The sequence below is a fragment of the Oncorhynchus mykiss genome, chromosome 8, assembly GCF_013265735.2.
Source record: "Oncorhynchus mykiss isolate Arlee chromosome 8, USDA_OmykA_1.1, whole genome shotgun sequence".
NCBI classification, from domain to species: domain Eukaryota; kingdom Metazoa; phylum Chordata; class Actinopteri; order Salmoniformes; family Salmonidae; genus Oncorhynchus; species Oncorhynchus mykiss.
Window position 1 is genome coordinate 73,924,309 of NC_048572.1, and position 13,694 is coordinate 73,938,002.

Consider the following 13,694-nt stretch of genomic DNA (forward strand, 5'->3'; position numbering starts at 1 on the left):
CTTCCACTTAAGACCGTACAGTCGATCCAGAAAAAAGATTGACAGATCTGTTTGCGGAAGTTGCCTGCTGGAAATTAACTAACTTGAAAACTTAATGTGGACTAAAAAGCAACTGTACAGGTTGGTGTATTATATTTCCTTTGTGTAGACAAGGTTATATTTGAACATTTTCGATTATCGTAATTTAGCATTCAAATAATAAAATGGTCTGACCCTATCTGTCACATAATTTAGCAGGCGCTAACGTTAGCTAGCTAACGTTAGCTGCAGGTATGTTTGCTTACCAACCAACTGATCTCTAGGGCGACGGTACACTAGTAGCCAGACTAGTGGGACACACCAATCCATCTGATGATGCTGCTATACTTTTTATTTTGGTCTGGTTGCTAGTAAGTGAGGTGAACTAACTTCATTCTTTTTGTATCCAAGATTTAGCTAGCATCCATAGAGCAAAGTCACAGATCAATGGTGGATGAAATGCTGTGTTTTATAGCAAATATGTTGTCATGAGCTGATTGTACAGTTTGAACTAGTCCAGATGGTGGTGGTGATATAAAAACAAGGGACCTTTTTGATAACTGATACATGAACAGTTATATAATGCATCACTTGAACTCAATAGAGGAAAGAATTCACCCCCCTCTATTTCTTGTTTTCACAAACACAGTTGAAGACAAAAGCAACAAACAGAACACCAGCATCAAATATTTTGAAATTTTTCTCAAAATGATGTTATTTTGTATTGTAATGTTATACCAGCTTGTTACAATCTCAAATGTAACATAACATACTGTATCATCTTTCATGTTTCTCGTGCTCTTCTCCCTAGAGTCAGATGATGTGTCCACTTGAAGAGTCCTGCACCATGAAGCTGCAGTAAGGGTAGACCGTGTCTGTGACACCGCCCCCGTCTCTTTCCCTCCCTGTGACTGAGCCACCATGTCCTCGGTGATGTTTCCACCTCGCTCCCCACCTGGGAGCAGTGGCTCTGGCGGCGGTGACATACCTGCAACTAGTGTGACGACCCAGTCCGCTGAGCAGGCTCTGTTTGCATCGGACCGCTACGCCCGACTCATCCTGGCCCAGATGAACAAGATGCGCCTCCGGACAGATTTCTGTGACGTAAGGCTGCGGCTGGGAGGCCGTGTGTTCAGTGTCCACAAGCTGGTCCTGGCTGCAAGCAGCCCCTACTTCTCCGCTCTCTTCTCTGGGGGGATGAGCGAGGCAGACAAGGAAGAGGTCCAGATCCTGGGGGTGGAGGCACCAGTGTTTGAGGTCCTGCTGGAGTTCATATACACAGGTTCGCCCTGTCAGGAAATGTACCATTTACTGAGTGTGTTCATACAAAGAACAGTAATACATGATACAGATTTCTTTGTGTTTCTTTGAACTGAACCTGTCCAGGTATGATTAACGTGACGGTGGAGAACATGCAGGAGCTGATGGTGGCAGCAGACATGCTGCAGCTGAGTGAGGTGGTGTCTATCTGTGGAGAGTTCCTCAAGGGCCACATGGACCCGTCCAACTGTGTGGGGGTATACCAGTTCCTTGAGCAGATCGCCTGCATGGACATGCTGGCGTTCACTGAGAACTACATCCAGGTCCACTTTCTGGAGGTGCTACGCATGGTCTCTTTCTTCCTCCATCTCTGTCTGTCTTCAGATTCTCTCTTCCCGCTTTGCCTCTCTGAGGCTCTTTTCTCCTTTCATCACATTCTAATCTGCTGAGGGTGTGTAACAAAAAGTGAATAACCTGTTACCACTGACATCAAAAAACTAATTCACATTCAAAACATCTGACCTTTAGGTGTGTGTGTCGGACGAGTTCTGGGGCCTGTCCAAGGGCCAGCTGGTGAAGCTGCTGCGGAGCGAGGAGCTGCGAATCGAGGATGAGTACCAGGTGTTCACGGCGGCCATGGACTGGGTCCTACAGGACGTGACCAAAAGGAAGAAGCATGTGGTGGAGGTGCTGGACCCAGTCAGGTTCCCCCTGCTCTCCCCACAGAGACTCTTCAAGTACATCGAAGGTTAGATGGAAAGATGTTTCCTCCTGATTTGTCAGGAAGGAATGTCCTTATTTCTCCTGATTTATCAAGAACTGATTTTCTTAAATCCTTTTTTATTCCTCACACCATTAAAATGTACTCATCCCCAAACCAGTATCTTTCCCCCTGATTTTTATTGTTGTGCTGCTAATCGATGACATCATATAATTTCTCTGTGTAGGCATTTCTGACTTCAGCCTGCGGGTGGCGCTGCAGACACTGCTGAGGGAATACACAGAGGTCAGCAAGTCTCCCAAAGAGAATAAGGTGTACAGCCTGTTACAGCCAGCCAAGATGAGGCCAAGGAGAAAGGCCAGGAAATACCTCTATGCCATAGGTAGGTCAAACCTCAGTTCAGCACCTGGCCACCTTTGCATGATGATGACAACAGAACTGGGGTGATCACTTTTGTTGTAGCATCTTCAGTGTAAACTCAGCAGATTATATGAGTACCAGCTCGATCCAAATGTAATTATTCCATATTCCATTTCATGAAGTGATCCAGGCTTTTGTGTCGCGGTTGGTTTCCCCTGTCTCAGGAGGCTACACTCGGCTGCAGGGCGGCCGTTGGAGTGACAGCCGGGCCCTGAGCTGCGTGGAACGCTTTGACTCATTCAGCCAGTACTGGACCACTGTGTCCTCCCTGCACCAGGCCCGTAGCGGGCTGGGAGTGGCTGTGCTGGAGGGCATGATCTATGTCGTTGGAGGTGAGACTCTCATTTTATTTATTTAACCAGGATAGTCCACTCAGTAATGAGTCCTGTCTGTGTGGTTCTGTGTTTGTTTGTACGGAGAACATGCCATGTATTTCAACCTGTGTCTTCCTCAGGGCAATACAGTTATATGTCTAGTATTCTGTTTCTTGTCATTTCCCAGGGGAGAAGGACTCCATGATATTTGACTGCACAGAGAGATACGACCCGGTGACTAAGCAGTGGGCAGCTGTGGCCTCTCTCAATTTCCCTCGATGTGGTGTCGGGGTCTGCCCCTGTCACGGGGCTCTCTACGCACTGGGTAAACTAACGAATCAAAGGCCTTGATTGGGAATATATGCTTATTTTTTTCCCCTCCTTGAAGTCATCACAGATCTTACATGATTGAACAGGTTAAAGCAAGGTTTCCACTGCATAGCTTTCACCAAAACAGTTATGTCAGATCAGTTATTTTTTTTAAAGAAGGGAATGAAGAAATTAGTGTCCAAGAGTCTGTCACTTGGGTCTATGGGATAAGGTATTAATACCATGTCTCCTCACTGCTGTGTTCCTGCAGGTGGTTGGGTTGGATCAGAGATAGGGAAGACAATGGAGCGCTATGACCCGACAGAGAATAAGTGGGAGATCATTGGAAGCATGGCAGTGCCTCGGTATTACTTTGGATGTTGCGAGTTACAGGGTAATTCAATTCATACATAACAACAATACATAAAACATTTACAACAGAATGTATTGTATCAATATAATTGCTTCCGCTGTCTCAATGTCAGAATTTCTGAATGGCCGCTGATCATTCCCATCTCCCCTATGTCTAGGCTTCATCTATGTGATCGGGGGGATTAGTGATGAGGGGATGGAGCTGCGTTCTGCAGAGGTGTACGACCCCATTTCCCGGCGCTGGAGTGCCCTGCCCGTCATGGTGACCCGGCGGGCCTACGTGGGCGTGGCCTGCCTCAACAACTGCATCTACGCTGTGGGGGGCTGGAACGAGGCACTGGGCTCCCTGGAGACGGTAGAGAAATACTGCCCTGAAGAGGTGAGGGAGTTATGGTGGATTTATACAGTGCATTCGGAAAGTATTCAAACCCTCTTCCCTTTTCCACATTTTGTTACGTTAGCCTTATTCTAAAATAATGAGAAAGAGAGAATAGGTTATAGACAGAATTGTGTCGCTGCACCGCTCTGGAGAAGGGTACCAAAACATTTCTGCAGCATTGATGGTCCCCAAAAACACAGTGGCCCACATCATTCTTAAATGGAAGAAGTTTGGAATCACCAAGACTCTTCCTAGAGCTGGCTGCCTGTCCAAACTGAGCAATCAGGGGAGAAGGGCCATGTTCAGGGAGGTGACCAAGAACCTGATGGTCACTCTGACAGAGCTCCAGAGTTCCTCTGGAGATCGGAGAACCTTACAGATGGACAACTATCTCTCCAGCACTGTACCAATCAGGCCTTTATGGTAGTGGCCAGACAGAAACCACTCCTCAGTAAAATGCACATGACAGCCCACCTGGAGTTTGCCAAAAGGTACCTAAAGGACCATGATAAACAACATTCTCTGGTCTAAAGAAACCAAGATTGAACTATTTGGCCTGAATGCCAAGTGTCACGTCTGGAGGAAACCTGGCACCCTCCCTATGGTGAAGCATAATGGGGACAGCATCATGCTGTGGGGATGTTTTTAAGCAGCAGGGATTGGAAGACTAGTCAGGATCAAGGGAAAGATGAACAGAGCAAAGTACAGAGAGAGATCCTTTATGAAAATCTGCTCCAGAGCTCTCAGGACCTCAGACTGGGACAACAACCCTAAGCACACAGCCAAGACAATGCAGGAGTGACTTTGGGACAAGTCTCTGAATGTCTTTGATTGGCCCAGCCAGAGCCTGGACTTGAACCTGATCTCTGGAGAGACCTGAAAATAGCTGTGCAGCAACGCTCCCCATCCAACCTGACAGGGTTTGAGAGGATCTGCAGAGAAGAATGGGAGAAACTCCCCAAATACAGATGTGCCAAGCGTGTAGCATAATAAAAAAAATTAAATCAATTTTAGAATAAGACTGTAACCTAACAAAATGTGTAAAAAGTCAAGAGATCTGAATACTTTCGGAATGCACTGTAAATACTGCCTTGTTTAAAAAGCCACACGTTGTCACCATACATCATCATAGCTTTATGTACAGTTGAAATCGGAAGTTTACATGCATACGTTGGAGTCATTAAAACTAGTTTTTAAACTACTCCACACATTTCTTGTTAACAAACTATAGTTTTGGCAAGTCGGTTTCGACATCTACTTTGTGCATGACACAAGTCATTTTTCCAACAATTGTTTACAGACAGATTATTTAACTTATAATTCCCTGTATCACAATTCCAGTGTGTCAGAAGTTTACATACACTAAATTGACTGATGTCATGGCTTTAGAAGCTTCTGATAGGCTAATTGACATCATTTGAGTTCATTGGAGGTGTGCCTGTGGATGTACTGTATTTCAAGGCCTACCTTCAAACTCTGTGCCTCTTTGCTTGACATCATGGGAAAATCATTTTAAAAATCAGCCAAGACCTCAGAAAAAAAATTGCAGACCTTCACAAGTCTGGTTCATCTTTGGGAGCAATTTCCAAACGCCTGAAGGTACCACGTTCATCTGTACAAACATTTAGTACGCAAGTATAAACACCATGGGACCACGCAGCCGTCATACTGCTCAGGAAGGAGACGCATTGTGTCTCCTAGAGATGAATGTACTTTGGTGCAAAAAAGTGCAAATCAAACCTAGAACAGCAGCAAAGGACCTTATGAGATGCTGGAGGAAACCGGTACAAAAGTATCTATATCCACAGTAAAACGAGTCCTATAATCGGCAACCTGAAAGGCCGCTCAGCAAGGAAGATGCCACTGCTCCAAAACCGCCATAAAAAAGCCAGACTACGGTTTGAAACTGCACATGGGGACAAAAATCGTACTTTTTGGAGAAATGCCCTCTGGTCTCATGAAACAAAATAGAACTGTTTGGCCATAATGACCATTGTTATGTTTGGAGGAAAAAGGGGGAAGCTTGCAAGCCGAAGAACACCATCCCAACCGTGAAGCACGGAGATGGCAGCATCATGTTGTGGGGGTGCTTTTCTGCAGGAGGGACTGGTGCACTTCACAAAATAGATGGAAAATTATGTGGATATATTGAAGCAACATCAAGACATCAGTCAGGAAGTTAAAGCTTGGTTGCAAATGGGTCTTCCAAATAGACAGTGCCCCAAGCATACTTCCAACATTGTGGCAAAATGCCTTAAGGACAACTAAGTCAAGGTATTGGAGTGGCCATCACAAAGCCCTGACCTCAATCCTATAGAAAATTTGTGGGCAGGACTGAAAAAGCACGTGCGAGCAAGGAGGCCTACAAACCTGACTCAGTTACACCAGCTCTGTCAGGAGGAATGGGCCAAAATTCACCCAACTTATTGTGGAACGCTTGTGGAAGGCTACCCGTAACGTTTGACCCAAGTTAAACAATTTAAAGACAATGTTACCAAATACTCATTGAGTGTATGTAAACTTCTGACCCACTGGGAATGTGATGAAAGAAATAAAAATAAAAACTGAATTCTCTCTACTAATGTTCTGACATTTCACATTCTTAGGATCCCCACTTTATTTTAACTGACCTAAGACAGGGAATTTTTACTAGGATTAAATGTCAGGAATTGTGAAAATCTGAGTTTAAATGTATTTGGTTAAGGTGTATGTAAACTTCCGACTTCAACTGTAGATGGAAACACTACAACGCCTCTGATTTCCCTCAGACGGTCTCTCTCAAATATGTATCCATTACTCCTTCCCTCTAATAGGAGAAATGGGTGGAGGTGGCCCCCATGGCAGTGGCGAGGGCCGGGGTGTCCGTGTCAGCCGTTAACGGACTACTGTACGCCGTGGGGGGACGGGCCTCCAGCAGAGACTTCTCGGCCCCCGTGACGGTGGACTCTGTGGAGATTTACGACCCCCACCTGGACACCTGGACGGAGATTGGCAACATGATCACCAGTCGCTGTGACGGGGGCGTGGCCGTGCTCTGAGATTGAGCCGTAGTAGAACCAAGGGAGGTGGTTCGGTGAACCGCGAAACCTGATGAGTAGCCGTTTTCTTTTTTTCTGGAACAAATCTCATTCTCAGACGAGAATACGGTTTTATGTCTGGCACCGTGAGATTACATGATGAGTAACCTTGCTTGAGATCTGGATACTTGAGTTAGCTACAGAGCTATAAATGCCAAAATGGCTTTCGCTTCGGGGCAATTCCATGGTATCAGAAGACTCAGATTTTTCACTTTAAAATGTATGCCAAACAAATCAAATCATATTGTATTTGTCACATGCGCCAAATACAACAGGTGTAGACCTTCGTGAAATGCTTACTTACGGGCCCTTAACCAACAATGCAGTTTTAAGAAAATACCTATAAACAAAGTGAGAGATAAGAATAACAAATCATTTAAAGAGAAGCAGTAAATAACAATAGCGGGGCTTTATACAGGGCATACCGGTACAGAGTCAATGTGGAGGCTATATACAGGGCATACCGGTACAGAGTCAATGTGGAGGCTATATACAGGGCATACCGGTACAGAGTCAATGTGGGGGCTTTATACAGGGCATACCGGTACAGAGTCAATGTGGAGGCTTTATACAGGGCATACCGGTACAGAGTCAATGTGGAGGCTATATACAGGGCATACCGGTACAGAGTCAATGTGGAGGCTTTATACAGGGCATACCGGTACAGAGTCAATGTGGAGGCTATATACAGGGCATACCGGTACAGAGTCAATGTGGAGGCTTTATACAGGGCATACCGGTACAGAGTCAATGTGGAGGCTTTATACAGGGCATACCGGTACAGAGTCAATGTGGAGGCTTTATACAGGGCATACCGGTACAGAGTCAATGTGGAGGCTTTATACAGGGCATACCGGTACAGAGTCAATGTGGAGGCTATATACAGGGCATACCGGTACAGAGTCAATGTGGAGGCTATATACAGGGCATACCGGTACAGAGTCAATGTGGAGGCTATATACAGGGCATACCGGTACAGAGTCAATGTGGAGGCTTTATACAGGGCATACCGGTACAGAGTCAATGTGGAGGCTTTATACAGGGCATACCGGTACAGAGTCAATGTGGAGGCTATATACAGGGCATACCGGTACAGAGTCAATGTGGAGGCTATATACAGGGCATACCGGTACAGAGTCAATGTGGAGGCTTTATACAGGGCATACCGGTACAGAGTCAATGTGGAGGCTATATACAGGGCATACCGGTACAGAGTCAATGTGGAGGCTTTATACAGGGCATACCGGTACAGAGTCAATGTGGAGGCTATATACAGGGCATACCGGTACAGAGTCAATGTGGAGGCTATATACAGGGCATACCGGTACAGAGTCAATGTGGAGGCTTTATACAGGGCATACCGGTACAGAGTCAATGTGGAGGCTATATACAGGGCATACCGGTACAGAGTCAATGTGGAGGCTTTATACAGGGCATACCGGTACAGAGTCAATGTGGAGGCTATATACAGGGCATACCGGTACAGAGTCAATGTGGAGGCTATATACAGGGCATACCGGTACAGAGTCAATGTGGAGGCTTTATACAGGGCATACCGGTACAGAGTCAATGTGGAGGCTTTATACAGGGCATACCGGTACAGAGTCAATGTGGAGGCTTTATACAGGGCATACCGGTACAGAGTCAATGTGGAGGCTTTATACAGGGCATACCGGTACAGAGTCAATGTGGAGGCTATATACAGGGCATACCGGTACAGAGTCAATGTGGAGGCTTTATACAGGGCATACCGGTACAGAGTCAATGTGGAGGCTTTATACAGGGCATACCGGTACAGAGTCAATGTGGAGGCTATATACAGGGCATACCGGTACAGAGTCAATGTGGAGGCTATATACAGGGCATACCGGTACAGAGTCAATGTGGAGGCTTTATACAGGGCATACCGGTACAGAGTCAATGTGGAGGCTATATACAGGGCATACCGGTACAGAGTCAATGTGGAGGCTATATACAGGGCATACCGGTACAGAGTCAATGTGGAGGCTTTATACAGGGCATACCGGTACAGAGTCAATGTGGAGGCTTTATACAGGGCATACCGGTACAGAGTCAATGTGGAGGCTTTATACAGGGCATACCGGTACAGAGTCAATGTGGAGGCTTTATACAGGGCATACCGGTACAGAGTCAATGTGGAGGCTATATACAGGGCATACCGGTACAGAGTCAATGTGGAGGCTTTATACAGGGCATACCGGTACAGAGTCAATGTGGAGGCTTTATACAGGGCATACCGGTACAGAGTCAATGTGGAGGCTATATACAGGGCATACCGGTACAGAGTCAATGTGGAGGCTATATACAGGGCATACCGGTACAGAGTCAATGTGGAGGCTTTATACAGGGCATACCGGTACAGAGTCAATGTGGAGGCTTTATACAGGGCATACCAGTACAGAGTCAATGTGGAGGCTATATACAGGGCATACCGGTACAGAGTCAATGTGGAGGCTATATACAGGGCATACCGGTACAGAGTCAATGTGGAGGCTATATACAGGGCATACCGGTACAGAGTCAATGTGGAGGCTATATACAGGGCATACCGGTACAGAGTCAATGTGGAGGCTTTATACAGGGCATACCGGTACAGAGTCAATGTGGAGGCTTTATACAGGGCATACCGGTACAGAGTCAATGTGGAGGCTATATACAGGGCATACCGGTACAGAGTCAATGTGGAGGCTATATACAGGGCATACCGGTACAGAGTCAATGTGGAGGCTTTATACAGGGCATACCGGTACAGAGTCAATGTGGAGGCTATATACAGGGCATACCGGTACAGAGTCAATGTGGAGGCTTTATACAGGGCATACCGGTACAGAGTCAATGTGGAGGCTATATACAGGGCATACCGGTACAGAGTCAATGTGGAGGCTATATACAGGGCATACCGGTACAGAGTCAATGTGGAGGCTTTATACAGGGCATACCGGTACAGAGTCAATGTGGAGGCTATATACAGGGCATACCGGTACAGAGTCAATGTGGAGGCTTTATACAGGGCATACCGGTACAGAGTCAATGTGGAGGCTATATACAGGGCATACCGGTACAGAGTCAATGTGGAGGCTATATACAGGGCATACCGGTACAGAGTCAATGTGGAGGCTTTATACAGGGCATACCGGTACAGAGTCAATGTGGAGGCTTTATACAGGGCATACCGGTACAGAGTCAATGTGGAGGCTTTATACAGGGCATACCGGTACAGAGTCAATGTGGAGGCTTTATACAGGGCATACCGGTACAGAGTCAATGTGGAGGCTATATACAGGGCATACCGGTACAGAGTCAATGTGGAGGCTTTATACAGGGCATACCGGTACAGAGTCAATGTGGAGGCTTTATACAGGGCATACCGGTACAGAGTCAATGTGGAGGCTATATACAGGGCATACCGGTACAGAGTCAATGTGGAGGCTATATACAGGGCATACCGGTACAGAGTCAATGTGGAGGCTTTATACAGGGCATACCGGTACAGAGTCAATGTGGAGGCTATATACAGGGCATACCGGTACAGAGTCAATGTGGAGGCTATATACAGGGCATACCGGTACAGAGTCAATGTGGAGGCTTTATACAGGGCATACCGGTACAGAGTCAATGTGGAGGCTTTATACAGGGCATACCGGTACAGAGTCAATGTGGAGGCTTTATACAGGGCATACCGGTACAGAGTCAATGTGGAGGCTTTATACAGGGCATACCGGTACAGAGTCAATGTGGAGGCTATATACAGGGCATACCGGTACAGAGTCAATGTGGAGGCTTTATACAGGGCATACCGGTACAGAGTCAATGTGGAGGCTTTATACAGGGCATACCGGTACAGAGTCAATGTGGAGGCTATATACAGGGCATACCGGTACAGAGTCAATGTGGAGGCTATATACAGGGCATACCGGTACAGAGTCAATGTGGAGGCTTTATACAGGGCATACCGGTACAGAGTCAATGTGGAGGCTATATACAGGGCATACCGGTACAGAGTCAATGTGGAGGCTTTATACAGGGCATACCGGTACAGAGTCAATGTGGAGGCTATATACAGGGCATACCGGTACAGAGTCAATGTGGAGGCTTTATACAGGGCATACCGGTACAGAGTCAATGTGGAGGCTTTATACAGGGCATACCGGTACAGAGTCAATGTGGAGGCTATATACAGGGCATGCCGGTACAGAGTCAATGTGGAGGCTTTATACAGGGCATACCGGTACAGAGTCAATGTGGAGGCTTTATACAGGGCATACCGGTACAGAGTCAATGTGGAGGCTATATACAGGGCATGCCGGTACAGAGTCAATGTGGAGGCTTTATACAGGGCATACCGGTACAGAGTCAATGTGGAGGCTATATACAGGGCATACCGGTACAGAGTCAATGTGGAGGCTATATACAGGGCATACCGGTACAGAGTCAATGTGGAGGCTTTATACAGGGCATACCGGTACAGAGTCAATGTGGAGGCTTTATACAGGGCATACCGGTACAGAGTCAATGTGGAGGCTTTATACAGGGCATACCGGTACAGAGTCAATGTGGAGGCTTTATACAGGGCATACCGGTACAGAGTCAATGTGGAGGCTTTATACAGGGCATGCCGGTACAGAGTCAATGTGGAGGCTATATACAGGGCATACCGGTACAGAGTCAATGTGGAGGCTTTATACAGGGCATACCGGTACAGAGTCAATGTGGAGGCTTTATACAGGGCATACCGGTACAGAGTCAATGTGGAGGCTTTATACAGGGCATACCGGTACAGAGTCAATGTGGAGGCTTTATACAGGGCATACCGGTACAGAGTCAATGTGGAGGCTTTATACAGGGCATACCGGTACAGAGTCAATGTGGAGGCTTTATACAGGGCATACCGGTACAGAGTCAATGTGGAGGCTTTATACAGGGCATACCGGTACAGAGTCAATGTGGAGGCTTTATACAGGGCATACCGGTACAGAGTCAATGTGGAGGCTTTATACAGGGCATACCGGTACAGAGTCAATGTGGAGGCTTTATACAGGGCATACCGGTACAGAGTCAATGTGGAGGCTTTATACAGGGCATACCGGTACAGAGTCAATGTGGAGGCTTTATACAGGGCATACCGGTACAGAGTCAATGTGGAGGCTTTATACAGGGCATACCGGTACAGAGTCAATGTGGAGGCTTTATACAGGGCATACCGGTACAGAGTCAATGTGGAGGCTTTATACAGGGCATACCGGTACAGAGTCAATGTGGAGGCTATATACAGGGCATACCGGTACAGAGTCAATGTGGAGGCTATATACAGGGCATGCCGGTACAGAGTCAATGTGGAGGCTTTATACAGGGCATGCCGGTACAGAGTCAATGTGGAGGCTTTATACAGGGCATGCCGGTACAGAGTCAATGTGGAGGCTTTATACAGGGCATGCCGGTACAGAGTCAATGTGGAGGCTTTATACAGGGCATGCCGGTACAGAGTCAATGTGGAGGCTTTATACAGGGCATGCCGGTACAGAGTCAATGTGGAGGCTTTATACAGGGCATGCCGGTACAGAGTCAATGTACGGGGGCACCGATGTCGAGGTAATTGAGGTAATATGTACATGTAGGGAGAGTTATTAAAGTGACTATGCATAGATAATAAGAGTAGCAGCAGTGTATGTGGGGGGGGGGGGGGGGCAATGCAAATAGTCAGGGTAACCATTTGATTAGCTGTTCAAGAGTCATGGCTTGGGGGTAGAAGCTATTTAGGAGCCTCTTGGACCTAGACTTGGCGCTCCGGTACCACTTGCCGTGCGGTAGCAAAGAGAACAGTCTATGACTAGGGTGGCTGGATTATTTGACAATCTTTTGGGCCTTCCTCTGACACCGCCTTGTATAGAGGTCCTGGATGGCAGGAAGCTTGGCCCCAGTGATGTACTGGGCCGTACGCACTACCCTCTGTAGTGCCTTGCGGTCGGAGGCCGAGCAGTTGCCATACCAGGCAGTGATGCAACCCGTCAGGATGCTCTCAATGGTGCAGCTGTAAAACCTTTTGAGGATCTGAGAACCCATGCCAAATATTTTCAGTCTCCTGAGGGAAATAGGTTTTGTCATGCCCTCTTCACGATTATCTTGGTGTGCTTGGACCATGTTAATTTGTTGTTGATGTGCACGCCAAGGAACTTGAAGCTCTCAACCTGCTCCACTATAGCCCCGTCGATGAGAATGGGGGCGTGCTTGGTCCTCCTTTTCCTGTAGTCCACAATCATCTCCTTTGTCTTGATCACGTTGAGGGAGAGGTTGCTGTCCTTGCACCACACGGTCAGATCTCTGACCTCCTCCTTATAGGCTGTCTCATCGTTGTCGGTGAGCAAACTTAATGATGGTGTTGGAGTCGTGCCTGGCCATGCAGTCATGAGTGAATAAAAAAAACATATTTCTAAGTTTAACAAACCATAGAACTCTATGCACAACTAGTACTTTGAACAATTTACACAGTAACAAAATATACATTTACTAGAAAAACTGTGCAGATGCAAAGTTTCGTAACAGAATTGCAGTAAAATCTCCCTCAGTTTTATTCTGTTACCAAACTTTGTAACTGCACAGTTCTTAATGTAAATGTGTTTTTGTAAAAATTTCCATTGGAAATTGTTCAAAGTAGGCATTGTGCATAGAGTTCTATGGTTTAACTTTAATCATTGGTTTTTGTTTGACATATTTTAAAGTGAGTCTCAGCGTAATTCCGTTATCATGAATTTGCCCTTAGCGGGCTGACTCTGTGGTGCAGCAGGAGACTGGGTTTGCTACCCAGG

The 13,694-nt window shown here is 46.7% G+C and overlaps 1 protein-coding gene across 2 annotated transcripts; it reads left to right on the forward strand.

Annotated features, from left to right (window-relative positions):
- On the forward strand, positions 1-7,189 carry LOC110530541 (intracisternal A particle-promoted polypeptide). Of its 2 annotated transcripts, XM_021613708.2 has the most exons (11): positions 13-120; positions 303-398; positions 830-1,300; positions 1,405-1,616; positions 1,807-2,026; positions 2,226-2,381; positions 2,584-2,751; positions 2,921-3,058; positions 3,314-3,436; positions 3,573-3,793; positions 6,607-7,189. In XM_021613708.2, the coding sequence occupies exons 3-11, from the start codon at positions 940-942 to the stop codon at positions 6,829-6,831; spliced, it is 1,824 nt and encodes a 607-aa protein (XP_021469383.1). In that variant the 5' UTR covers positions 13-120; positions 303-398; positions 830-939; the 3' UTR covers positions 6,832-7,189. The 2 variants fall into 2 exon arrangements, with proteins under 2 accessions (XP_021469384.1, XP_021469383.1); XM_021613709.2 differs by lacking the exon at positions 303-398 and having other exon boundaries at positions 1-120; positions 832-1,300.
- Positions 7,190-13,694: the final 6,505 nt, after the last annotated feature.